Source organism: Aquarana catesbeiana, linkage group LG07 (genome assembly GCF_042186555.1).
Source record: "Aquarana catesbeiana isolate 2022-GZ linkage group LG07, ASM4218655v1, whole genome shotgun sequence".
In the NCBI taxonomy this organism is placed as follows: domain Eukaryota; kingdom Metazoa; phylum Chordata; class Amphibia; order Anura; family Ranidae; genus Aquarana; species Aquarana catesbeiana.
Genome location: NC_133330.1, coordinates 46,728,249 through 46,754,241, shown reverse-complemented (window position 1 = coordinate 46,754,241; position 25,993 = coordinate 46,728,249). Strand labels below are relative to the sequence as shown.

Sequence of the window (25,993 nt, the reverse complement as noted above, 5' to 3'; positions counted from 1 at the left end):
TGATAAAAGCTGAATTCATTCACTTTCCCTCATGTTTAATGCGTACTGATACATCCAATTGCTAAAAACAAGATGTGTTCCCCTGAGCTATTATGATTTATTGACCTTTAAATGCCTTCTACATCAATGAGGTTTTGCTGTTTCTTAATGCTAAAACAGATTCTGTTGCTAACACTGAAGATAAGAGAGGATGCGGATTCAACTTTGAATATTGCACCAAAACGAACTCTCTTATAAGATTTAATGAGGATGAAAATACTCCAATCAACAGTTAAAACAAAACAAAACATGAATAAACAGCATTTTCAAAATGTAATCCAAGGTCACCAAACATGAGTAACAAAGGAAAAGAAACACAGCGCCTCTAAGTGCGGTATTTGTAATCCAAACATGAGTAATACTTTGGGGCGTGTGTACATGATTCTTCACATTAGAAATGCCAATGGGAATGTGAAAGCAGCTTGATGCAGCTTAACCCTTTAATGGCCAGTAGTCATTGAAGCCTGGGTTGCCAGGCCTAATTTAGCAATGTCAACATGAGCCATTTAACTTTACTATAACTCTATGAATTAAGGTTGAAACAATACTGTTTTTTTATCGAGTACTGATACTTTCGGTCAAGTACGCGCCAAGACCGAGTACCAATACTTTGCGGTGCAATTTGCGTTGATACAAAAAAAATGGGGCATCACACTGCAAAGATTGGCATGCGATTTGAACAGTAATGCAGTGTGATTCCTGTCCAAATCGCATGCAGCTTTCCCCACTGCTCCTGAGTGTGTGCATTTATAGAAAGGGAAAACCACCATCTAGTGGGCAGTTTAAAAAATGTTTTAAACTCACAGTACACATCTGGCCACATGCAAAATAATCTACATGGAGGTGCTCACAGGGCTGGAGGAGAAGTTTCGGGACCCCGTGGGTATAGGGCGGAAGTGATGTCAGCTTGGGGGCGGACCGCCTCTACATCTCCTCCAGCCCTGTGAGCACCTCCAGCGGCCTGTGCATGCAGGCTCTATGTACTGTGAGTTCTACCATTTTTTAAACTGCCCACTAGATGGCGCTTTAATCGCTTTCTATACATACACAAAGAAGTGGTGGGGGAAATTGCATGGGATTTGGATGGGAATTGCACTGCATTCCTGTTCAAATTGTGTGCAATTCTTTGCAGTGTGATTTGCGCCCATTCATTTTGTACCGCTCTCCCTCGGGGCACTCGTGCGGGCGCGCTCCCATGTCCTGCTGCTGCGTCTATTGACAGACAGCAGGACTCGGCCCCACCTGCCCCCACCCCCCCCCAATGGTTGCGCTGCTATCAATCTATCCAATCAGGACCCAAGCCCCCGGCCGGACCCGGAGTGCTCGTCCCTGTCACTGGAAAGACCGGGTTCAGGGAAGTAAAAGGGGGGCTCTAGGGGGCTGCTGCATTGCAGGAGGTTTTTCACCTTGAGGGTTTACAACCCCTTTAAACAAGTAGAAACATTTTTTAAAAAGATTAAAATTTTTATTTATTTTTTTGTTTTTTTTAATAATTGTGTCAGACAATTCCAGTACTAAACCGTATTAAACAGGGGCATGCTGCCATCTACAGGCTGCAGTGAACTCTGCAAGCTGAAACCATCTTTTTTTTTTCTGATTGAAGCTTGCCTGTGATCACTCTGTCACTGCTGACATAGTGATCTTATGATCGGGTATCGCTCTGATTGGTTCCCAGTGGTTAGCGGGGACCAAAGCTGTCAATGACAGCTAGCAGCCAAGAAAAATGTTGGCTAATACCTGCTAAAGGGAGAACGTTTGTTAAAGTGTATCTATAGTCAAAACAGTTTTCCTAGTTATGGATAGAGTAGGGAAAGATTAAAACAGGTCAGGCTTTACTGCTATCCAGGACTCAGATAGGGTTCCCATTTCTTAACTGTCCTGGGCACAACCTTTTCACCAGATAAGAAGTGAAAAAAAACTGTAACACAGATAAAAGATTTGGGTTCAGTGGGGGAATGCTAGAAGCCCTGTCAACTTTTCATTGTTGTTCTGTTTCCTGTTACAGATTTTTCCCTACTTCCTCTCTGCTAAAACATCCCTAGAACAGAAGGTGAGGGGAAATCTCGCTAATACATCCCAGATAGCATTAAAATCTATCAGGGGCTCTAATGTTTTCTAATCTTCTAATATCCCACTCTTTTCAATGCTAAGTATAAAATTATGGCTTTAGATACACTTTAAAGTGGTTGCAAACCTGTTACAACCATTTTTACCTACAGGTAAGCCTAGATTAAGGCTTACCTGTAGGTGCTCAAAATATCTCCCAAACCCCCCCCCCCCGCGGTTTAGGAGATATTTACAAAAAAGGCAATCGCCGATGTCTACGGTGCATGGACACTTCGTGGAATAGGGGACAGCAGTGATATCGCGGGCTTCGGCTTCAGGTAAGTGACACATAATGGGCTACTATGCGATGTATAGTAAGTAGCCCATTATGCTTTACCTTTGCAGGGAAACAAAGAGGAAGTAAAACCCACCAGGGTTTACTTCCTCTTTAAGCATTGGTCATTACAATTAGAAACACGAATATACAGATAGGAACATAGGACGGGGGAAAATGAGTTCAGCAGCAGGCCAGAATTCTCTAAAAATGAAGTATAGTATATAGTATAATATATAATGCATTTGCCCACCTACACATACCCTAAAGAAGAACACCAGAAAGGGATTTTTTCTAAACTATTTAATTAAAACCCCATTGTAGTTGGCAGAACTCTACTCAAACAAAATCCTTTCTGTGAGGAAACATACTGTTTTTTTGGGTCCACATGACTCTTATGCCGCGTACACACAATCGGATTTTCCGACAACAAAACCGTGGATTTTTTTCCAAAGGTTGTTGGCTCCAACTTGTCTTGCATACACACGGTCACACAAATGTTGGCCCAAAATTCCGAACGTGAGAATGCCGTGACGTACAATGAGCCGAGAAAAAGGAAGTTCAATAACCAGTGCGCCTCCTTCTGCTTGATTCCGAGCATGCGTCAACTTTTGTGCGACGGACTTGTGTACATGCGATCGGATTTGAGAACCTGCTCTCAAACATTTGTGTGCCAAAATTCTGACAGCAAATGTTCAATGTTCAACAAGCTCACATCAAACATTTCCCGTCAGAAAATCTGACCGTGTGTACGCGGCATAACAGTTGCTGACTTGAAGAGCAATTCAAACTTGCAGCATGTGTGTGTGATTTACCCTTCTACTCTTCAGGTGACTGAAGGAGGTGCTAAATCATACAAAATTAGGTAAAACCCTGCATCTCAGATACTAATCTATCCTTCAGCCACTAGATGGTGCCATGATACAGCAAGTTTATGGTCTGCAACACCAATCAGAAAATACCACGTACTAGAGATGCTAGAGCTGCCAAAATTTAGAGTGCCTTGAAAAAGTATTCATACCCCTTGAAATTCTCCACATTTTGTCATGTTACAACCAAAAACGTAAATGTATTTTATTGGGATTTTATGTGATAGACCAACACAAAGTGGCACATAATTGTGAAGTGGAAGGAAAATGATAAATGGTTTTCAAAATGTTTTAGAAATAAATATGTGAAAAGTGTGGCGTGTATTTGTATTCAGCCCCCTTTACTCTGATACCCCTAACTAAAATCTAGTGGAACCAATTGCCTTCAGAAGTCACCAAATTAGTAAATAGAGTCCACCTGCATGTAATTTAATCTCAGTATAAGTAGAGCTGTTCTGTGAAGCCCTCAGAGGTTTGTTAGAGAACCTTAGTGAACAAACAGCATCATGAAGGCCAAGGAACACACCAGACAGGTCAGGGATAAAGTTGTGGGGAAGTTTAAAGCAGGGTTAGGTTATAAAAAAAAAATATCCCAAGCAATCTGACAGAGCTTGAGCTATTTTACAAAGAAGAATGGGCAAAAATGTCAAAAAAACAATGTCACTCTCTAGATGTGCAAAGCTGGTAGAGACATCACCAAACAGACTTGCAGCTGTAATTGCAGTGAAAGGCGGTTCTACAAAGTATTGACTCAGGGGGGCTGAATACAAATGTACCCCACACTTTTCACATATTTATTTGTAAAAAAAAATAAAAACCATTTATCATTTTCCTTTCACTTCACAATTATGTGACACTTTGTGTTGGTCTATCACATAAAATCCATATAAAATACATTTACCTTTTTGGTTGTAACACGACAACATGTGGAAAATTTCAAGGGGTATGAATACTTTTTCAAGGTATTGTACATTTCTCCTTCCTGAGAGGAGGCTTGGGAGTAAGAGGTCTGATGATTAGAAGGTTTTTCTGCACACAGTAAAATATTACCATACTTATGTCCAAATTGGATCTATCATTAAGATTACCATAGATTGACATCTCTTTTGAACAGGGAGAATTCTGCCTATCCTTGCAAGAATCACTGGGCTTCCGAGACCCACCATAATCTTGTTCCCAGCATGACCAATAACTTCAAATTTTTCAAAAATATTCTCTTTATATCACATAAGCACCTCCTACATTCTTTGTCAATGATTGGCAATCCTTTTCTTAGCAATCAGTAGTTAGAGCCCTCCAAAATCAAAAACTCTCATGATCAATAGATGCATTTTTTATTGATTTAATTAATCAATACATTTAAAAAATCTTAGATATGTATAGGCTTAGTTGCTTTCATTATCAATACTAAGCAAATAACATGTCAAAAGAAATACTAATTAAAGGAGAAGTACAACCAAAGCTCGTTTGGCTGTACTTCTCCTGTGGATCATAATAATGTAGTTCGCTTTGTACTCCTGTGACCCGTTTTCAGCAGACAGCGGGCTGAAGTCTGTTGTCTGCTGATATCACAGAGCTGGTCCAGGCTCAGGCAAGATCGAGACAATGAAGTCAGGATCCGCCCAAATGCCTGGAACGACATCCGTTTAGCCTCTCCCTGAGTCGCTGAGAGCCTGAGCTGGATGCTCCCGCCCCCTCCACAGCCCAGCTCTCTAGTGAGCATAGAGTATGGGGCAGAGCAGAAAGCCGGTGACTGACAGTCAGCAGCTCTCTGCTACGGGAGCTGCGAGAACCGAGCAATCGGTGGTGTTAGAGCGCTCGGCTCTTAGTGTTAGAGCTGGCGGGGGACAGATGCTGCATCCAGTTAGGTAAGTATGATCTGAAAAAAAAAAAACGTATTCCCATACTTCTCTTTTAATGCATTTACCAAACAAAACCTTTTTTATTGATTGTTACATGTCCGTGCAATGTTGGAAAATCTTTAACCACGTACCTGTTGCTCATACAGGCGCAATCACGTACGCAAACATCGGCAATGAATAAACTTTTTTTTTTCTTTCTGCTATAAAACATATCCAACAAAATCAATTTTTTTCATCAATTTTGGCTGAAATGTATTCTACTACATGTCTTTGGTAAAAACAAATCCCAATAAGTCTATATCAATTGGTTTGTGTGAAAGTTATATAGTATATACAATATGGTATATATATTTGAAAATGGATCAGTCCTGATGTACCTAATTTTTTGAGGCCCTTAAATTGTCAAATACCCCCCCAAATTACCCCTTTTTGGAAAGACAGTCCAAGGTATTTAGTAAGAGGCATGGTGAGTTTTTTGAAGTTGCAATTTTTTGTCACAATTTTTTAGAAAATTAAGAAATTAAATATTTTGTTTTCATATGACTGGTGATTAGGGATACTGACTGGTGATGGTATGTTAAAAAAAAAAAATAGATCATTTTTTATTCAATTTTTTAAACATTTTATTTTCTTTCTTTACATTATTTTTTTTTTTAAACAATTTGTTTACAAACTCTCATCAGAATAGTTCAGTGTCACCATAGTAACACTGTACTACTCTGGGGGGTGATCAGAGATTCTTTTTCTTGTTTTACACTTTCAGGCTGGGTTCACACTATATGCGGAGCGTCCCTGTTCACCGTTTCAGGGGCGAATCAGGTCTAAATTTTTGCCTGAACTCGGACCTGAAACCGAGCCAAAGAGGTAGCTCCGCGGCCGCCCCGGAGCTGTGTGAACCGGCTCCATTGAGAGCCAGTCACACTTTCCTGTCATGTGAATTGGATGCAGGGAACCCGCATCCAATTTGCCGAAGTGTGAATCCAGCCTGATTTCTGTTATAATAATGATCATTGTAACAGCAATGTTTTGAACTGTGATGAATGGGTTACATTCAGGCCTGGACTGGGACAAAAAATAGGCCCGGGCACTTTAGACTGAGCAGCCAACTTTTGCAGGGACCGGGGGGGAGAGATGTCTGTAGACATTCGCGGGGGCGGCTGGTGTCGGTCCTCCACACTGCAGTGTGCAGGGACACTATTATATAAAGGGGACTGCACTGTAAAGGGGCACTGTAATGATTACAGTGCCCCTTTACAGTGCAGTCCCCTTTAGATTACAGTGTCCCAATCCTATTGTGGCCATATAATGCTAGTACTGTCTGTTTCCTATTGTGCCCACACTGCCCAGTGACACTGACCTGCTTTCTCTGGTGGTCCTGGACAGCATGGCGCTCTCTTTCTGGTGGTGCGGTACCGCGTGGCTCTCTCTGGTGTCACGGTACAGTGTGGCTCTCGTGGCTCTCTGGTGGTGCGGGCACAGCGTGGCTCTCTCTCTCTGGTGGTGTGGTGCAGAGTGGCTCTCTCTCTGGTGGTGCGGTACAGCATGGCTCTCTCTCCTGGTGGTGCAGGAACAGCGTGGCTCTCTCTCTCTCTCTCTGGTGGTGCGGGAACAGCATGGCTCTCTGGTGGTGCGGGTACAGTGTGGCTCTCTGGTGGTGTGGGTACAGTGTGGCTCTCTGGTGGTGTGGGTACAGTGTGGCTCTCATGGATCTCTGGTGGTGCGCGTACAGCGTGATGCTCTCTCTCTCTCTCTCTCTCTCTGGTGGTGTGGGTACAGCGTGGCTCTATCTGGTGGTGCTGGGGCTATTAGTTCCACGAGCACAGTCCCCGTTCTTTTTCCATGTCTCCTGTAGTACCTGCTTGTTTCCGGGATTTCTGTTTTCTCCCTAGCAGAGTGCATGCTGGGGACTGTAGCCGTCTACCTGCTAAGATCAATTGGGCCTCCTATCTCTGGGACTACATTTCCCATGATGCCCCACTAGTTTTTTCTGATTAGCCCTTTGCTGTGGCCAATAATTGGGAGGGAAGAAGAACAAGCAAGAAGCTTTCTTTTCTCCCATCCTGTGCTGCCCACAAGCCCGACATGAGAAAGGGGGAGAGGGGGAGGACATCCTGACAGCGGCCCAGAGGAGGAGGAGCAGTCTGTAGGGGCCGAGAGCGGAACTGTCAGCGCGGCTCTTAGGCTGAGCTGTGTGTGAGAGACACACAGCTCAGCCCATGCAGCCGCTAGTTCCGCCAGAGAAGGCACAGGCACGGCCGCATAGCGGTAGGCGAGCGGCGGCCATGGCCTGTGTTAACCCTGTCCTGTCCCACCGGGCAAATGCCCGGTCTGCCCTATGGCCATTCCGGGCCTGGGTATATTCATAACAGCTGTGATTGCTAGTGATCTGTGATTGGCTACAGCTACTCACATGGTATAGGGTGCTGTGAGTGGCCCAGGTACCATGTGATAGCCGTGGGTCAATCACAGCATCACTCTATAGAAAACACAGCTGTTAATTCATTCATAACAGCTTTGTTGACATGATAACCATCCCCCGGCCAGCAATAGCACTGGGGCCTAACCCGGAACAGGCTGAATGACGTAAATGTATGTGATCCCATCTGCCTGTGCCAGCCGCCCGCTGTAAATGTTCTATGGGCGATCGGCAAGTGGCTAGCTTTGTTAAAAAGGTAAGAAAGAACTTTTCTGAAACTAAGCCAATGAGTTAAGGTACCTGCATAGTTATAACTGTATTAGAAAGTCTAAAAGTATCTATAACATAGTATGTTCACAACTAGTTTAAATACTTACTGTATGTTTCTGATTTATGATTTAATACAGCAATTCAGCTTTTTAGAGCATAGATCTGCTGCTACTGATAGATAATAACGGGTTAAACATAACTGTTTTGAGTGCTTTAGTTGTGCTATGTTTTTTTAGTGATTTAAAGCAAGTCTGACAGCGTACGTTTATGGCTAAATGTTCTGTTTGCTGTAAGCTTGCTCCATTACACATATCCAGAGGCTGTCAGTTAAGTTTGAATTGAAGGGTTATTGGCAATAAAATCTAAGGACCAGTGGTTTCCACAATCAACATCGTGACCTTAATCTGGAACCTTAAAATGATATCCTGCCAACAGCTGGTGGCAGTGCCAGCGAGAATGTGTTACCTTGCCCCTGGTATGCACAAGTGATATTTTTGTGGAGCTGTATCCATGGCCTTATCGTCAGTTAATGCTCCTGTCAATAAAATGCAGCCTTGAAAATAACTGTTGTTCTCTAAAGTCCTCTTGTGTTATAGCTTTTAGTTTTTACATTTTATTTTGCTTGCATCATGTAATACACATTACTATATTTTATTGTCAGAAAACTCAAAGTACAACCAACCAAAATACATCATGCAGCTGTCAGCCTGAGAGCGACGATACCTCTGCTATAGCAGAAAAGCATTTATTGAATGGAACAAATCATCAAGTGCTAAACAATATTATATAAGTATGTCAGGCACTAAGGAAATGTTGACTCATTAAGGAAAGAATTGTCATGATAAATGAGGAATGTACAGAATGCAGTGAAACACAGCAGTCAGTTGGAAATGACCTGTTATCTGATTTGACTACGTTAAATTGAGTATTTCATATTTAAATTCTTTTTTTATTCAATTTAAGAAAAAAACAATTACAAAACATAAAACATTGCTTAAAAAAAAGGGCCAATACAGCATTCTTTCAATGGACTAACATCTCAGACATGACACAACATACATATGACATGATACATAAACAAACATTTTGTAAAAGGTGCATCTCTTAGTATCCCATCAAAATAGCAATATGCATCTAGTTTCTTCCCCATGGAGGAGGCAAGAGATATTGTGAGAGGCAGAGGATCCCACATCCAGATAAAAAAAAAACTCGAGATAGCCCCCCCCCCCCAAAAAAAAGGGGGTGAAGGAAAAAATCTCAAAATGTCAATGCTTCAGCCCCCAATCTAGCACTCCCCCACCCACTTGTCCTCCCCCCTTCATCATCTCCCAACTCACCTAACTCCCTGCGTTTGTGACAACATCAACAAGAAAAAGGAAAACTTTTGTGCCAAAGCCATGTGCGATCATTTAGGAGGGAGAAACTTGGGAAATTTACATCTTCCCGCAGTGGTGTCGGGGGGGGGGGGGGCTGAGGGGGGCTGGAGCCCCGAGTGGGCCCCCAAAAAGCCCCGGGTCTTGGGAATTCATAATTATCTTATTAGCCCTGAGCAGCCACTCAGCGGCAGCTGGCGGAGACCGGTCCTACTCCGAGCGTGACCGAGTGACATAACAAGTCCCGCCTACTGGAGCCTGCAGCACCTATGATGGGCATCACACTGGTCCAATGCCAGGACTGTGGGACATGCGACGTTCATCATAGGTGCTGCAGGCTCCAGGAGGCGGGAAATTACAATGCGGCTGCACCGAGCACTATGAGATCCCTGCTCGGCACTCGCAATGTGTAAATGGGCGGGCGGCTCTCCTGTCCTGGCTCTAGCTGCCTGCTGTCTCTGACTGGCCATGAATAGGATGGGTGCGCTGCACACTACAGGTAAGGCTGAGCTGCAGGAGGAGGTCAGCTGAAGTCTGACGTGGAAAAGTCGGGTAGGTGAGTGTAATGGTCAGGTAGGTCAGTGTGTGTCAGGTAGGTCAGGGTAATGGTCAGGTAGGTCAGTGTGTGTCAGGTAGGTCAGTGTGTGTCAGGTAGGTCAGTGCAATGGTCAGGTAGGATAGTGTGGGTCAGGTAAGTCAGTGTGTATCAGGTAGGTCAGCGTAATGGTCAGGTAGGTCAGTGTGGGTCAGGTAGGTTAGTGTAATGGTCAGGTAGGTCAGTGTAATGGTCAGGTAGGTCAGTGTGTGTCAGGTAGGCCAGTGTGTGTCAGGTAGGTCAGGTAGGTCAGTGTAATGGTCAGGTAGGTCAGTGTGTGTCAGGTCAGTCAGTGTGGGTCAGTGCAATGGTCAGGTAGGTCAGTGTGGGTCGGTAGGTCAGTGTGGATCAGGTAGGTCATTGTAATGGTCAGGTAGGTCAGTGTAATGGTCAGGTAGGTCAGTGTGTGTCAGGTAGGTCAGTTTAATGGTCAGGTAGGTCAGTGTGGGTCAGATAGGTCAGTGTAATGGTCAGGTAGGTCGTTGTAATGGTCAGGTAGGTCAGTGTGTGTCAGGTAGGTCAGTGTGGGTCAGGTAGGTCAGTGTAATGGTCAGGTAGGTCACTATGTGTCAGGTAGGTCAGTGTAATGGTCAGGTAGGTCGGTGTAATGGTCAGGTAGGTCAGTGTGTGTCAGGTAGGCCAGTGTGGGTCAGGTAGGTCAGTGTGGGTCAGGTAGGTCAGTGTAATGGTCAGGTAGGTCAGTGTGTGTAAGGCAAGTCAGTGTGGGTCAGTGTAATGGTCAGGTAAGTCAGTGTGGGTCAGTGTAATGGTCAGGTAGGTCAGTGTAATGGTCAGGTAGGTCAGTGTGGGTCAGGTAGGTCAGTGTAATGGTCAGGTAGGTCGGTGTAATGGTCAGGTAGGTCAGTGTGTGTCAGGTAGGTCAGTGTAATGGTCAGGTAGGTCAGTGTGGGTCAGGTAGGTCAGTGTAATAGACAGGTAGGTCAGTGTGTGTCAGGTAGGCCAGTGTGGGTCAGGTAGGTTAGTGTGGGTCAGGTAGGTCAGTGTAATGGTCAGGTAGGTCAGTGTGTGTCAGGCAAGTCAGTGTGGGTCAGTGGTGTGGGTCAGTGTAATGGTCAGGTAGGCCAGTGTAATGGTCAGGTAGGTCAGTGTGGGTCAGGTAGGTCAGTGTAATGGTCAGGTAGGTCAGTGTGGGTCAGGTAGGTCAGTGTAATGGTCAGGTAGGTCAGTGTGGGTCAGGTAGGTCAGTGTAATAGTCAGGTAGGTCAGTGTGTGTCAGGTAGGTCAGTGTGGGTCAGGTAGGTCAGTGTAATGGTCAGGTAGGTCAGTGTGTGTCAGGTAAGTCAGTGTGGCTTAGTGTAATGGTCAGGTAGGTCAGTGTAATGGTCAGGTAGGTCAGCCTGTGTCAGGTAGGTCAGTGTAATGGTCAGGTAGGTCAGTGTAACGGTCAGGTAGGTCAGTGTAATGGGCAGGTAGGTCAGTGTGTTTCAGGTAGGTCAGTGTAATGGGCAGGTAGGTCACTATGTGTCAGGTAGGTCAGTGTAATGGTCAGGTAGGTCAGTGTGTTTCAGGTAGGTCAGTGTAATGGTCAGGTAGGTCAGCCTGTGTCAGGTAGGTCAGTGTAATGGTCAGGTAGGTCAGTGTGTGTCAAGTAGGTCAGTGTGGGTCAGGTAGGTCAGTGTGGGTCAGGTAGGTTAGTGTAATGGTCAGGTAGGTTAGTGTAATGGTCAGGTAGGTCAGTGTAATGGTCAGGTAGGTCAGTGTGGGTCAGGTAGGTCAGTGTAATGGTCAGGTAGGTCAATGTGTGTCAGGTAAGTCAGAGTAATGGTCAATGTGTGTCAGGTAGGTCAGTTTAGTGGTCAGTATTGATGGGCACCAGTGAGCCAGGCAGTAACCAGCAAGTGAGCCTACTAAAAAGGTGGCTATCAGACAGGAATCATGGTAAAGGCAAGCCGAGTTGTCAATGGGAATCATAAAACTGTAACAGGAAATCATAAGTGGTGTTCACAAGAACCGGAGATTACAAACAGAGTCACAGAGTGAGGTCTTTCCTCAAGCATCTCACTGGATTTAAGCACTTCCTTTTATGGCACTTAGGCCATGTTTTCACACTATTTTATTGCTGTAATGCAGGTTACATGCGATAGTAAGTGCGGTGTAATTTACCTGCACTGCAGGTTACCACTACATCCATTGCTTTCTAGAAAAAGGGTGCAGTTCTAGCTATACTGGGCCGTGTTGACCTTCCATTTAAAATGAATGATCTGCCTTAACATTATACACCTGTGCAACACTGAAGGGCTGCATAAACATAAACCAGTAGATGACACGCATCTGTGGAACACTCGGGATGAAGCCTTTGAATTCCAGGCAAGGCTGCAACCAGATTTCACTAAGAGACAACAGGAGAAATATTTGTGAATTAGTATTCAAGCTATTCAACTACCTTTGTATCTACCAGATCTGAAATGAATCTGTCTAACCTATTTGCATCATTTTCCATATAAACTTCTCTGGAAAGAAAAATAAGAAGTCATCAGCCTTTATTGTGATGGTTGGTGAGCTCTTATCAGCTTTTAAATTATCCAAATGGTGAAGTGTAGTCTTCCTGGGTCTAGCCACAGCCCATAGCTTAATCCAGCTGTCTGTGATGGCCAAGGCTGCCTTCTGATTCGGAATGTTTCAACTCATTCCTCAAGCAAGTGGTAAATTGCAGCAGTTACTGCAATTTTCATGGCATCTTAAGCCTCGTACACACGATCGGATTCCCCAACGGGAAATGTGTGATGACAGGCTGTTGGTGGAAAATCTGACCGCTTGTACGCTCCATCGGACAATTGTTGTCGGATTTTCCACGGACAAATATTGGATGGCAGGTTTTAAAATTTTCCGCAGACAAATGTCTGTTGTCGGATTTTCCCATCGTGTGTACACAAGTCCATCGGACAAAAGTCCAAAGTACAAACACGCATGCTCAGAAGCAAGGATGAGCCGGAAGCGGTCGGTCTTGTAAATTAGCGTTCGAAATCTCGAAATGCAGCTCACATTCTCTTCTTCTTTAATGGGATAATAATGAAGCCGCTTTGCTGGTGATACTGATCGAGTTATTGCAAACAAATTTTCAAAGGCTTTTTTTTTTTTCTAGTGATATCAAGACTAATATTATTATGCATTTTTTTTTTTTTTTTTTTTGGCAAGTTACCACAACACCATTATTATCCCGTAGTTTTAAGATCAAAGATACAACTATGTTGGTGTCCCTTGTCAATTTTACATTGTATTTTTTAAAATGTAACTGCCTACTCCCAAACTGTCATTTGAAGTAAAACACATAGACAAGTATTATTCTCCACAATTTTTTTTTATTGTGCATTAAAAAAATAAAATTAGACATGATATCTGCCAATAGAACTTAACCAAAAAGTGCATTCTATGCATCCAAAAATATAGAAAATATAACAAATCAAATCATTATTCAACCAAAAAAATTAAAGTGGAGAGCCACCCTGAAAAAAAAAAAAATTCACCAAAAATTCTAAAAAAAATAAAAAAAAAAACATTTGAAAAAAAAAACATTTTAAACTTACCTAAACCCTGAGTTGCTAGGCAGTCTTCCTAATCTGCCTCTTCCTTTTCCGCGGCGTGTTCTGGATTATTCTCTTGGAGCTCCCGCAGCAAAGGCATATGACATAATTGGCCACGATTAATAAAGCAACCAAATTTTGGTCCAAGAAATCCCCCTCCTGTTCCTGGACTGGACTTGGGTCAAAGCAATAACTCCAAGGCCAATAAAAAATAACACGTTATCTCCTCTGATTCCGCAACATGTCTGGTTGACGAACGGCTGTTCAGAAACAAACTGAAAAGCACGAAATAAAAAGTGCAAATTGAAAAGTGCAAAATGAAAAGCACGAATCGACACTCACCAAACTTCTACTAACACGAAATTAGCAGAAGGAGCCCAAAGGGTGGCGCTAAAGAGCTGAAAAATCACGTAGTATGTCACTACGTTCGTGTTTGTTGGCCGACAATTCCTTGCCATTTGTATGCAAGACAAAATCCAGGCACACACCTTCATACAAAAGTCCGAGGTTTTGTCTGTGGAAAATTCATTTTGGTGCCATGATCTCAGCGCTGCCACTGTAGGGATCATCATAGGACACCTTTGGTGGTAACAAGATGTGTGTTAACTTCAAGAAAGGTTTAAGATAAAAGTTACAAAAAGAAATGGGGTTTTTTTGGAACTTTAAATGGAGGTGAGTTCACTAGAAGATATCAAAAACATGTTTTTATTGCTGAAACAAGGACAAAATGACATGATACATGCAGCAATGAATAAAATTGTCAATCACATATTACAGACCGTATATAGAAACAAACATTGGTAGCAACCAGCCAACCACTGTGTGGTATGGAACGAATCCTGGATGTAGTAAAAACACTTAAAATTACCTGGTAGATGGAGAACTCAAGACAATGTATTGAGTAGGGGCATCTGCATGAGAATAAGAGCATCCAAATTAGTCCAACGCGTTTCGTAGATAATACCACTCTTCAGGGGCGGGTGCACGCAAATCTATAAAAAACAAAACACGAGTAGACCAGTATGATCCAATGTTGTACCCCTCAACAGGGAGGATATGTACAAAAAGAAAGGGAGAGAGTTACTCATCCCTATAAGTACTTACATTGTAATAAGTCTGGAAAATGGGGGGACGAGGAGTCAGAGGCTGTCCAAATTTGTCCCATTCACTTTAATGGGACGGCTGGTGATGCGGCAGTGACACAACAAGGTGAGGGACGTGGCGGCAGCTAACGGGCGCTGCCATGATGGATCTGAAATGACAGGTGCTCTTTAAATGTAAGGACTTAGTCTTGCTGGTAGAATCTTTAATATTTGCAAACAAAATTAATGTTTCCTATTTAGAATAATAAGCTGTCAGATTATTAAAACAGAAATATCAGAATCGATTCAATCATACAGTTTGTAGTGTACATAGATTTGCAAAACAATGGGATAAAGGAATATTCCTGAACTTTATTTTATCTCATGGTTACTGTGAAATTGTGTGAATGCATCAATGCAGTGCATGTTATCTCAGCTTGCAGAGCTCGGATTCATTGAATGAGTTTACCAAAAATGTAAATATTGCAGAATATACAGCCTCATGCTATATAACTAAGCTCCATTTCATGCTGAATAAACGAAATTATTAATGTATCTTAAATAGAAAACTATCTTTTAGATTTTTTACTCCAAAAGCATTTTCTTTTAAAATAAATTTGCTAAAAATCAAACAAATCCGATTTAGATCAAATGTATTTCAATGGCTCTAGTTCACACCATGCAGACAGTTTCTGGTCAGTTTCTGGTGCAGAAACTGACTGAAAACTGACCGGAAACTGACTGTATTGGTGCAGAAAAAACGGAACTGCATCTGGTGTGAACTGGTCCTTAAGATACATCAAAAATAACTGTAAACATTACAATTAACCTTAAAATGTGAACTGAATAAAAAATATACCATGAAACATCACCAATTCTATACCCTGAACTGTATCTGATATACATTTCTTATCGTTTAGGTGATGATGGAATTTGCGCTGATGAAGAAGAGGAAATACTGACCTTGTTGTATGATCCGTGTCTGAACTGTTATTTCGACCCAGAAACTGGAAAATATTACGAATTAGCTTAACATGTTTATATTGTAAGGGCCGGTTCACACCGTAGAAACGCAGTCTGGATGCGTTCCAGGTGCTTTTCTGCATGCGCGCTTTTGATGCACTCCAGTGCGTTTTTGGTGCGTTTTTCATGCAGTCCAGTGCTTTCCCCCCCCCCTCTTTTTTCTTAACCTTAAATAAGGACAAGTGTGTTGCAGTGCGTTTTTGGTGCATTTAGGTGCGTTGCGGTGCGTTCCAGTGCGTTTTTGATGCTTTTAGGGCCAGTTCACACCACATGCAGTCCAGTGCGTTTTTTTTCTGCATCAAAAACGCATAGAAAGTAGGTTATATGGTTTTCAATGGCATAGTTCACACCAGTGCTTGCAGTTCCAGTGCGTTCCAGTTCCAGAAAAAAAGTAGAACATGCTGCATTTTTCCTGCACTGGACTGTACTGGAACGCTGTAAAAGCATCAGAAACTCACGGGAATGCAACGGAATGCACCAAAAAAGCACTGGAACAACCATGTACTTATTTAAGGTTAAGGGGAAAAAAAAGGGGGGGGTGCACTGGACTGCATCAAAAACGCACCAAAAACGCACTGGAACACATCAAAAACGCGCATGCAGAAAAGCACCTGGAACGCATCCGGATTGCATTTTTATGGTGTGAACCGGCCCTTAAATAATAAAAAAAAGAGGCTAATGTGCCTTCAAGATTGCTTATAAGCTGGCTAAATTCTGTTTTCAGGCAGCGGTTTTTATTTATCCGCCCCAATCCCATCCTTTAATGGGAAAACTCCGTTCTAGAAGCTCTGCCCTAAAAAAGTGAGGTAGGGGACAAGGGACCAGTCAATATCATTGCCTGTGGTCTTCCCAAGTTGATCTTTTCCCTAATACTGATTTCCCAGGCCTCCTTCTGCAGCTTGTCTCTGTGTAAAACAGACATCTTGATATAGACAGGGCTTGGCGTCTTCTCTTCTTCAAGGAGAACAATAAGCAGCCCAGAAGTAACATCACCAAATCTCACTCCTAATCTCCTGAAACTAAGGGGTCTACTTATAAAATATGTGTCACACAAATGTCACAAACATTTGTACAAGCTGGAGGAAATTTCACTGTCTGTTTTCTAATAGATATTTTCCTGTATGATCAGCTCCATCTAGTGGACAAAATGTTACATTTTTTTCTCGTTGAGGTATTTCAGAGTACTATACTGCATTTTGGCCACTAGATGGAGCCAATGATATAGGAATGAATCTATTAGTATTTATACGGTGAGATTTTGTTCAGCTTGCACAAATGTTTTTGTTTTATAAAGTGGATCTTTTGCCTTGTCCTGAATGCAAAACACAGGTTCACTTTATTCCTATGATTGTCTTGAAACAAGGTATACAGGTGATATACATTATATTACCAAAAGTATTGGGACACCTGCCTTTACAAGCACATGAACTTTAATGGCATCCCAGTCTTAGTCTGTAGGGTTCAATATTGAGTTGGCCCACCCTTTTCAGCTATAACAGCTTCAACTCTTCTGGGAAGGCTGTCCACAAGGTTTAGGAGTGTGTCTATGGAAATGTTTGATCATTCTTCCAGAAGCACTTTTGCGAGGTCAGGCACTGATGTTGGCCGAGAAGGCCTGACTCTCAGTCTTCGCTCTAATTCAAAGGTGTCCTATCGGGTTGAGGTCAGGACTCTGTACAGGCCAGTCAAGTTCCTCCACCCCAAACTTGCTCATCCATGTATTTATGTACCTTGCTTTGTACTCTGGTGCAAAGTCATATTGGAACAGGAAGGAGCCATCCCCAAACTGTTCCCACAGAGTTGGGAAAATGAAATTGTCCACATTGTCTTGGTATGCTGATTCCTTAAGAGTTTCCTTCACTGGAACTAAGGGGCCAAGCCCAACCCCGGAAAAACAACCTTACACAATAATCCTCCCTCCACCAAATGATTTGGACCAGTGCACAAAGCAAGGTCCATAAAGACATGGATGAGCGAGTTTGGGGTGGAGGAACTTGACTGACCTGCACAGAGTCCTGACCTCAACCCGATAGAACACCTTTGGGATGAATTAGAGTGGAGACTGCGAGCCAGGCATTCTTGTCCACATCAGTGCGCTTCAAGAAGAATGATCAAACATTCCCATAGACACACTCCTAAACTTTGTGGACAGCCTTCCTAGAAGAGTTGAAGCTGTTATAGCTGCAAAGGGTGGGCCAACTCAATATTGAACCCTACAGACTAATGCTCCGTACACACGGTCGGATTTTCCGATGGAAAATGTCCGATCGGAGCGTGTTGTCGGAAATTCCGACCGTGTGTGGGCTCCATCACACATTTTCCATCGGATTTTCCGACACACAAAGTTGGAGAGCAGGAGATAAAATTTTCCGACAACAAAATCCGTTGTCGGAAATTCCGATCGTGTGTACACAAATCCGACGGACAAAGTGCCACGCATGCTCAGAATAAATAAAGAGATGAAAGCTATTGGCCACTGCCCCGTTTATAGTCCCGACGTACGTGTTTTAAGTCACCGCATTCAGAACGATCGGATTTTCCGACAACTTTGTGTGACCGTGTGTATGCAAGACAAGTTTGAGCCAACATCCGTCGGAAAAAATCCTAGGATTTTGTTGTCGGAATGTCCGAACAAAGTCCGACTGTGTGTACGGGGCATTAGACTGGGATGCCGTTAACGTTCATGTGAGTGTAAAGACAGGCGTCCCAATACTTTTGTTAATATAGTGTATATTTGTATTCATATATGTAAAACACTAGCTGATTCCTGAAAATTCTAAATTTGTATCATTTACAAAAGTAAAATGTAAAAAGTACAAAATGTCAAGTTCCTAAAAATATCAGAACTTACACTTTTAGTATAGCTCTAAATCCATTGAGAAACTTGTTTTTATTGTTTTCTTTGTACTGGACTAATGAAAGTCCTCTGTGTTGAATGAGATCCCCTTTATATGATGTTATAAACCACGATGACTGGCTCATTGATAACAACACTTACTCCTGTCTGTCATATTTTGAAGCAGAGAATGAATGTATAGATATACTTTAACCTCATTTGCACATATATTGCATTGAGTTGTTTTAATATTCACACAAATAGCAAATGTCATTTCATTTTTTCTCATTTCAAATTAAAATGATTCTGAATGTCCATTAACTTTCTAGACAATATAGTAGTCCTGTTGTTCCTTGGCCTGCAGCTGGACTGATAATTTTATGGATTCTATTGTATATATGTTGATATCGCTAATTATTATACAGTTTGGCATAAGTGATAGTTTTTTCAGATAATTTCAATGAGGACATTACCTTTTATACAGTTTTCTAATGGAGGAACTGTATTGTCCGTAACAACCAATCGGATTCTATGTTTCATTCTCCCATACTGCCCTAGAAACAAGAAAGAATGTTATTGATGTGTTATTGATGTTATGGGTACCAAAGACAGTCCTTCCATCAGGTATTGTAATCTGCTGTTTTTAAGATGTTAAAATAAGCTTTGTTGGTTTGGGTTAGTTCTATTTGGTCGTTTTATAGGGCACTTATAAAACTGATGTTTTAAATCTGTATTTTACTTTACATTTATACATGATCTTTGTTTGACAAGTAAAAATTTAACATATAACAGTTCTGTTTGTCTTATTAAAACCTTGGACTCTGATAAATCATCATCTGATAAGGGAACCTACTAATCTGATATCATATTGAGTTCTGTAAGCAATGGTCTTCTTCAAACTTTACATGAAAGACGCAATCTTATGCCCCGTACACACGGTCGGACATTGATCGGACATTCCGACAACAAAATCCATGGATTTTTTCCGACGGATGTTGGCTCAAACTTGTCTTGCATACACACGGTCACACAAAGTTGTCGGAAAATCCGATCGTTCTGAACGCAGTGACGTAAAACACGTACGTCGGGACTATAAACAGGGCAGTAGCCAATAGCTTTCACCTCTTTATTTATTCTGAGCATGCGTGGCACTTTGTGCGTCGGATTTGTGTACACACGATCGGAATTTCCGACAACGGATTTTGTTGTAGGAACATTTTATAGCCTGCTCTCAAACTTTGTGTGTCGGAAATTCCGATGGAAAATGTGTGATGGAGCCCACACACGGTCGGAATTTCCGACAACAAGGTCCTATCACACATTTTCCATCGGAAAATCCGACCGTGTGTACGGGGCATAAGAGTCCGGAAAATTCAAAATATGACTGGGGCTCCACCTAGCTGCCATAACCCCGGTATCCTCTTCTTCATTGGGCAGTCCGCTTCAAGATAAAAGTGGTCTCTGTGGCAGATTCGGATTCACCGCAAGATCACTTTTATCGGCGGCGGGAGAGGGGCCCCCCTCTGCCGCTTACCAGAGCCGTCGGCAGCGGCGGAGGTGATCAGATGTTGCCCCTTGTGTGACATGGAGACAAGTGAGGGGAAGATGGCCCCCGTCTCCATATCATTGCAGGCGGAAGCGACGTCAAAACATAACTTCCGCCCACAGCTCTTAAAGGGCCAATTTTTTATTTTTTATTGCATTTTTGTGTAAATATGAGATCTGAGGTCTTTTTGACCAAATATCTCATATTTAAGAGTTCTCGTCATGTTTTTTTTTCTAGCACAGGGGATGTTTACATTCCTTGTAATAGGAATAAAAGTAACACTTTTTTTTTTTTTTTTTACACTGTTCTTTAAAAAAAAAAAAAAAAAAAAAAAAAAAGTAAAATAAATAATAAAAAAAATAAATACATTTTTAAATCACCCCGTCCCCCTGACGACCTTGCGTGCAGAAGTGAACGCATACGTGAGTAGCGCCCGCATATGAAAATGGTGTGGACATGTTGGATATCAATTTACTCAGCATAACATTATCTTTCACAATATAAAAAAATTGGGCTAACTTTACTGTTGTCTTATTTTTTAATTGAAATAAGTGTATTTTTTTCCCAAAAAAGTGCGCTTGTAAGAACGCTGCGCAAATACGGTGTGACAGAAAGTATTGCAACGACCACCATTTTATTCTCTAGGGTGTTAGAACCCCCAAACATTATACATTTTTTTTCTAAGTAATTTTCTAGCAAAAAAAAACTGTTTTTAACTTAAACATAAACTTAAACAACAAATCTCAGAAAGAGGCTCGGTCCTTAAGTGGTTAATATGCAAAATGTCATAATTATCTGACAAAAAAAAAAAAACACGATCTGTGTTTGATCAGCTGCTTTGAAGGCAGGAAAGACATGAGACCTCTGATGTCTCCATAAAGAGTACCTGTCGCCTGACCAAAGCTATCACAGAGGGACTTGTCTTGCTACTTGTGAGAACAATAAAGTTAAATGAAAAAAAAAATTGTAAAAAGAATACATTTAAATAAGAATATGAAAAATATCACCCGCGTCTCACTGTGCGAACACGCAAATGCAAACACGTGCGTAGGCCGGCATCAATATCTAAACAGACAAGAGTGAGAGCAATAATTTTAGAGCCATCATTCACAATTAATTCTAAACTGATAACCTGTAAAGGCTTTTAACCACTTCAGCCCCGGAAGATTTTACCCCCTTCCTGACCAGAGCACTTTTTAGAATTTGGCACTGCGTCGCTTTAACTGGTAATTGCGCGGTCGTGCGACGCTGTACCCAAACTAAACTTGCGTCCTTTTTTTCCCCCACAAATAGAGCTTTCTTTTGGTGGTATTTGAACACCTCTGTGGTTTTTTATCTTTTGCGCTATAAACAAAAAAAAAAGACCGACAATTTTGAAATAAAACCAATGCTTTTTACTTTCTGCTATAAAACATACCCAATACAAAATAAACAAATTTCTTCATAAATTTAGGCCAATATGTATTCTGCTGCATATTTTTGGTAAAAAATATTCTCAAAACGTGTATATTGATTGGTTTGCGCAAATGGTTATGAGGTCTACAAACTATGGGATATATACTGTTTTTTTTTTTTTGTTTTTTTTTATACTAGTAATCAGTGACTAATAGCAGGACTGCGATATTGCAGTGGACAATCGGAATTCGGAAACTGACACTTTTGACACTTTGTGGGAACCAGTGACACTAATACAGTGATCAGTTTAAAAATATTCCAAAAGTAAAGTTGCGCTAAAATTGTGACATATAAGTGAAAACAGCAATGCTGTAAGCAGAAAGTCCATACAGTGATTTAAGATACAATCCCACGGTGCACTGCTAAAGTGAAGTTCCCAAAAAAAGAGATAAGGCTTCCATAGTGTAAAATCTCCAACATACAGTTTAATAAAAAAATGGTTACACTTACAAAAAGTAGTTAAAACATGCATGGATAAGCCAGCCGGCTCAATTGTGGTAAAAATATGCACTGTCACTGTACTAATGAGGGGGGTTAAACATCTAGGGTGATCAAAGGGTTAATCGTGTGCCTAACCAGTGTTTATGTTTACAATGTGTGCTGTTTTTACTAATGAATGTGATGCTTTGCAGGGAAAGAAAATACATCACATCCCCACTGACAGGACGGAGCTCTGCCTTGTTTACATAAGCAGAGCTCTGTCCTGTGTCTCTTCTCACTAATCAGTGGGTGCCAGTGCCTGTTGGTCAGCACCCGCTGATTGGCATCTGCTGTGACTAATCACAGCAGAAGTGGCGCATGTGCCCCCTAGACGGATGTGCAGAATCACATATATATATATATATATATATATATATATATATATATATATATATATATATATACATGATTCTGCACAGTAGCAGTAAATCTGCTATGGGGCGGTTGGGAAGTGGTTAAAACATAACAGAAGCATATAAAATTGTGTTTACTATGCTTCAGTTTGTGAATGAACAGGAAGCCGCTCAGCACAGAGCACTTCCTATTCATTCATTGTCCATTGCAGCTGAGGCTGCAGAGAAAGGGACTGGGGAATCTCTGTCCTAAATCCCTTTCTCTTTCTCAAAACTGAGCTTGAACTTTGGGGTGCACATCCTAATGCAATAGGCCAGTGATGGCGAACCTTGGCACCCCAGATGTTTTGGAACTACATTTCCCATGATGCTCAGCTATACTGCAGAGTGCATGATCATCATGGGAAATATAGTTCCAAAACATCTGGGGTGCCAAGGTTCGCCATCACTGCAATAGGCTGTGCACACCTATGCCTTCAGACCTGTTTTAGGTCAGCATAGCTCCCAACTGTCCCTGATTTGGAGGGACTGTCCCTGATTTGGAGCAATGTCCCTCTGTCCCTCATTCCTCCTCATTTTGGTCTGATCTATAAAGTTGGATTTAAAATGCACTTTTTATCTTTCAGAAAGTGTTGTCCAGCACTAAACCTTTTATCTGATTTCTAAATTGCTGCATTTGTGAATTCCAAAAGCCAATATAAAGGAATAGTAGTAGTAAAAAAAGCACTTGGGTGGGTTTAACCAATCTTGTTTTTTGTACAATTCTCCTTTAAGGGGGCGTGGCAAGGGGTGTGTCCTACGCCTGCATACTTTTGCTGATAGGTGTCCCTCATCCCTCATCTCAAAAAGTTGGGAGGTACTGTATGGGTCAGTGACATACTAAGCAGTGAAGCAAGAATAAAGGCTACAGCCCTAGAACTTGCTCCTTTAACCACTTCCCAACCGGCGCACGCCGATGTACATCGGCAGAATGGCACAGCTGGGCAAATGGGCGTACCTGTAAGTCCCATTGAATTTCCCGCCGTGCCATTGCGTGCGCGCCGCCGGTTAAAAACAAGTCAGCAACTGCCATATAACTGTCTTCACAGCTTCCCTTTCTTTGATTAGTTGGATAGAAAGTCACAATTTTTTTGGACCTGTCACAAGTACTGTTTTTCTGACGAGCCGTGTCGGGGCACACGCTACATTTGCAATCATTCGTATAGTGAAGTCGATGACACGGGATACCAAAAACCTATTTGGAATAACTGCAGGCAATGATCTTGTTTATCATCGCCGTGCCTTCTGCAGCTGTTAAAACTAACCATATTGTAGCACAACACAATTTTCAATTAGCACAGGGGACGGGGACCGTGAAATCCTTCAAAATTCCATCTTGACGCAGTCGTCGTTATCCAGGCATGATGTAGAAAGTGTTTATGTATCTCCAGTTACAGAATGAGACCCTCCTTTCTGTGCTTTTGCTGCTTACACTTGTGACTTGAGAAGGTGACAGGTCTAAATTTAAACATCCTTCACTTGCAGAGCTGTTTATACATGATCTGTATTTCAGCAGAAGAGCTTCTAAACTCTTTGACTACAATGTCATCACCATAGCAATAACATACTCAAGGACTTGTATAATGATTATTGCTAAATGGTAATGTGCACAACTGCGCGTTGTAAAACCGAGATTCAGAACTGCAGCACTCCAACACCAGCGTCACAGCCCCAAATAACCTTTGCTTTACTCCAATCACATCAAAGTTTTTAATTAAGCTCGTCATGGCTCCTGTCTGTCAGCAAGATAATAACCACTTATAATTAGTCCCGTGTGCGTCCCGGTGCATTAAGCAGGTCCTATCAAGCAAAACCTAAATCTCTACCTTTAATACTACAGACAGAGTAAAAGTTGAATTTCACAGTACAAATAGTGCCACAGATACCTTTCATAGCAAACGGCAGCTGTAAGAGTACCCTCCTGTGCTTTTCTAAAAGTAATCCCAGCAAAATGCCTTTACATTTAAAGTCACACTCTAGACAAAATACATAATAAAGCTTTTAAATGCATATAGGCAGGGCTTTTTTTCAGCTGGACCTCCAGCACTGAATGTATGTGATGGCAAGGGGTGCTGGGGTGTGCTGCAGTGTATTTTAATGCTGGTTGCTGGGGGATCTGTTGTCTGTCTATTTTTGCAGGGGGTCTATTATTGCTGCTGGGGGATCTATTGTTGCTGTGGGTGGGTCTTCTGTTTCTGGGGGGTCAGTTGTTACTAGGAGGGATCTACTGTTAAGGGAGAGGTCTTTTGTTGCTGGCTGCGGGAAGATTTGTTGCTGCTGCTGGGGGTATATTGTTGCTGGGGGGGTATATTGTTAACAGAGGTCCATTGTTGCTTGGGGGATCTGTTGTTGATGGCTCGAGTCTGTTGTTGTTGGCTGCTGCTGCAGGGGATCTATTTTACAGCTTTTCTTGTTATCATTGACAAATTCCATACAAATTACTTAGCGCCACAAATGTTACTTGGTTCTGTGTTCTCTAAAAGGGGCAGTACTGAGAGGTGGGTAGGGGTTGGAACCAAGGGACGGTGCTCAAAGGTGGGTAGGAGCGGAGACAAGGGGTGACTCTGAAAGGGGGAGTTTCTGCACCTATTCACTGAGAACAAAAGCCCCGTATAAAGGGAACACATCAGGCACAACCTGTGACCAAGCTATAGACATTCAAGTATTTACCAATTCTGAGCACTCACTGACCTCTGTAGCTGCAGGCACTGTAGAGAAATGCATCCTCAAAGTTCACAGCAGAAAAACTGAAGTCTTCCAAAGTCATACTCTAAGCCAGGGGTCTCCAAACTTTATAAACAAAGAGCCAGTGTACTGCCCTTCAAACTTTAGGGGGGGCTGGACTGTGGCCAGTGGGAGAAGAAAATGTCCCATCATTGGTACTAGGAGTAATAGTGCCCCATTGCTGGTGTCAGTGGAAGATATAGTGCCCCATCAGCGGTGTCAATAGGAGGAATAGTGCCTCATCAATGGTGTCAGTGGTAGGAATAGTACCCCATGATTGGTGTCAGTGGGAGGAATAGTGCCTCATCAATTGTGTCAGTGGTAGGAATACTGTCCCATCATTGGTGTCAGTGGAAGGAAAAATACCCCGGCATTGGCGTCAGTGGGAGGAACAGTGCCCCATCATTGGTGTCAGTGGGAAGAAATATACCCCAGGATTGGCATCTGTGGGAGTAATAGTACCTCATCACTGGTGTCAGTGAAAGGAATAGTGCCCTAGCATTGGCATCAGTGGGAGCAATAGAGCCCCATCAGTGGTGTTAGTAGGAGATGTAATGCCTCATTGTGTCAGTGGGAGGAATAGTGTCCCATCGTTGGTGTCAGTGGGAGGAATAGTGTCCCATCGTGGTGTCAGTGGGAGGAACTACTGTTGCTGATAGTGGGGGGAATAATGCCCCAAGGGCCAGATAACAGCAAGCAAAGGGCCGCATCTGGCCCCGGGCCTCAGTTTGGAGACCACTGCTCTCAGCAGTGATTCAGCTGCCTTACACTACTTAAAGTAAAAATAGAGCAGGTGCTCTGGGGCGGGGGAGTAGGGTAAGCTAAGCTGCTAAAGAGAAGACAGTGCTTTTGCTGTGAATGCATCTGTAAAAAGGAGCCAGGAACTACATACCTTCTGCCACAGAAGTTACATAAGAAGTGGCCAAACTATGGGAGGAAAGAAGACCCTGAATGCAGATATTACCGCCAGTGGACAGACCCAAAGGAGACAGTAAAGTAAACTCTCATCTGTCATCCACAAAAGAAGAAGCTGCTCCTAAGACCTCTGCAATCCTTGCAGGTGCTCCCTCCCTCCGGGTCTGTTCCTCCCACACACAATTCAGCAACGC

The 25,993-nt window shown here is 42.5% G+C and overlaps 1 protein-coding gene across 1 annotated transcript in view; it reads left to right on the top strand.

Annotated features, from left to right (window-relative positions):
• The window catches only part of CFAP20DC (CFAP20 domain containing), a 556,698-nt gene extending 539,817 nt beyond the window's left edge, over positions 1–16,881 (top strand). The window contains exon 18 of the mRNA XM_073592150.1: positions 15,349–16,881. Within this exon, the coding sequence (XP_073448251.1) occupies positions 15,349–15,461 (113 nt within the window). The 3' untranslated portion in view covers positions 15,462–16,881. The remainder of the gene's footprint in view (positions 1–15,348) is intronic.
• The last annotated feature ends 9,112 nt before the right edge of the window (positions 16,882–25,993 follow it).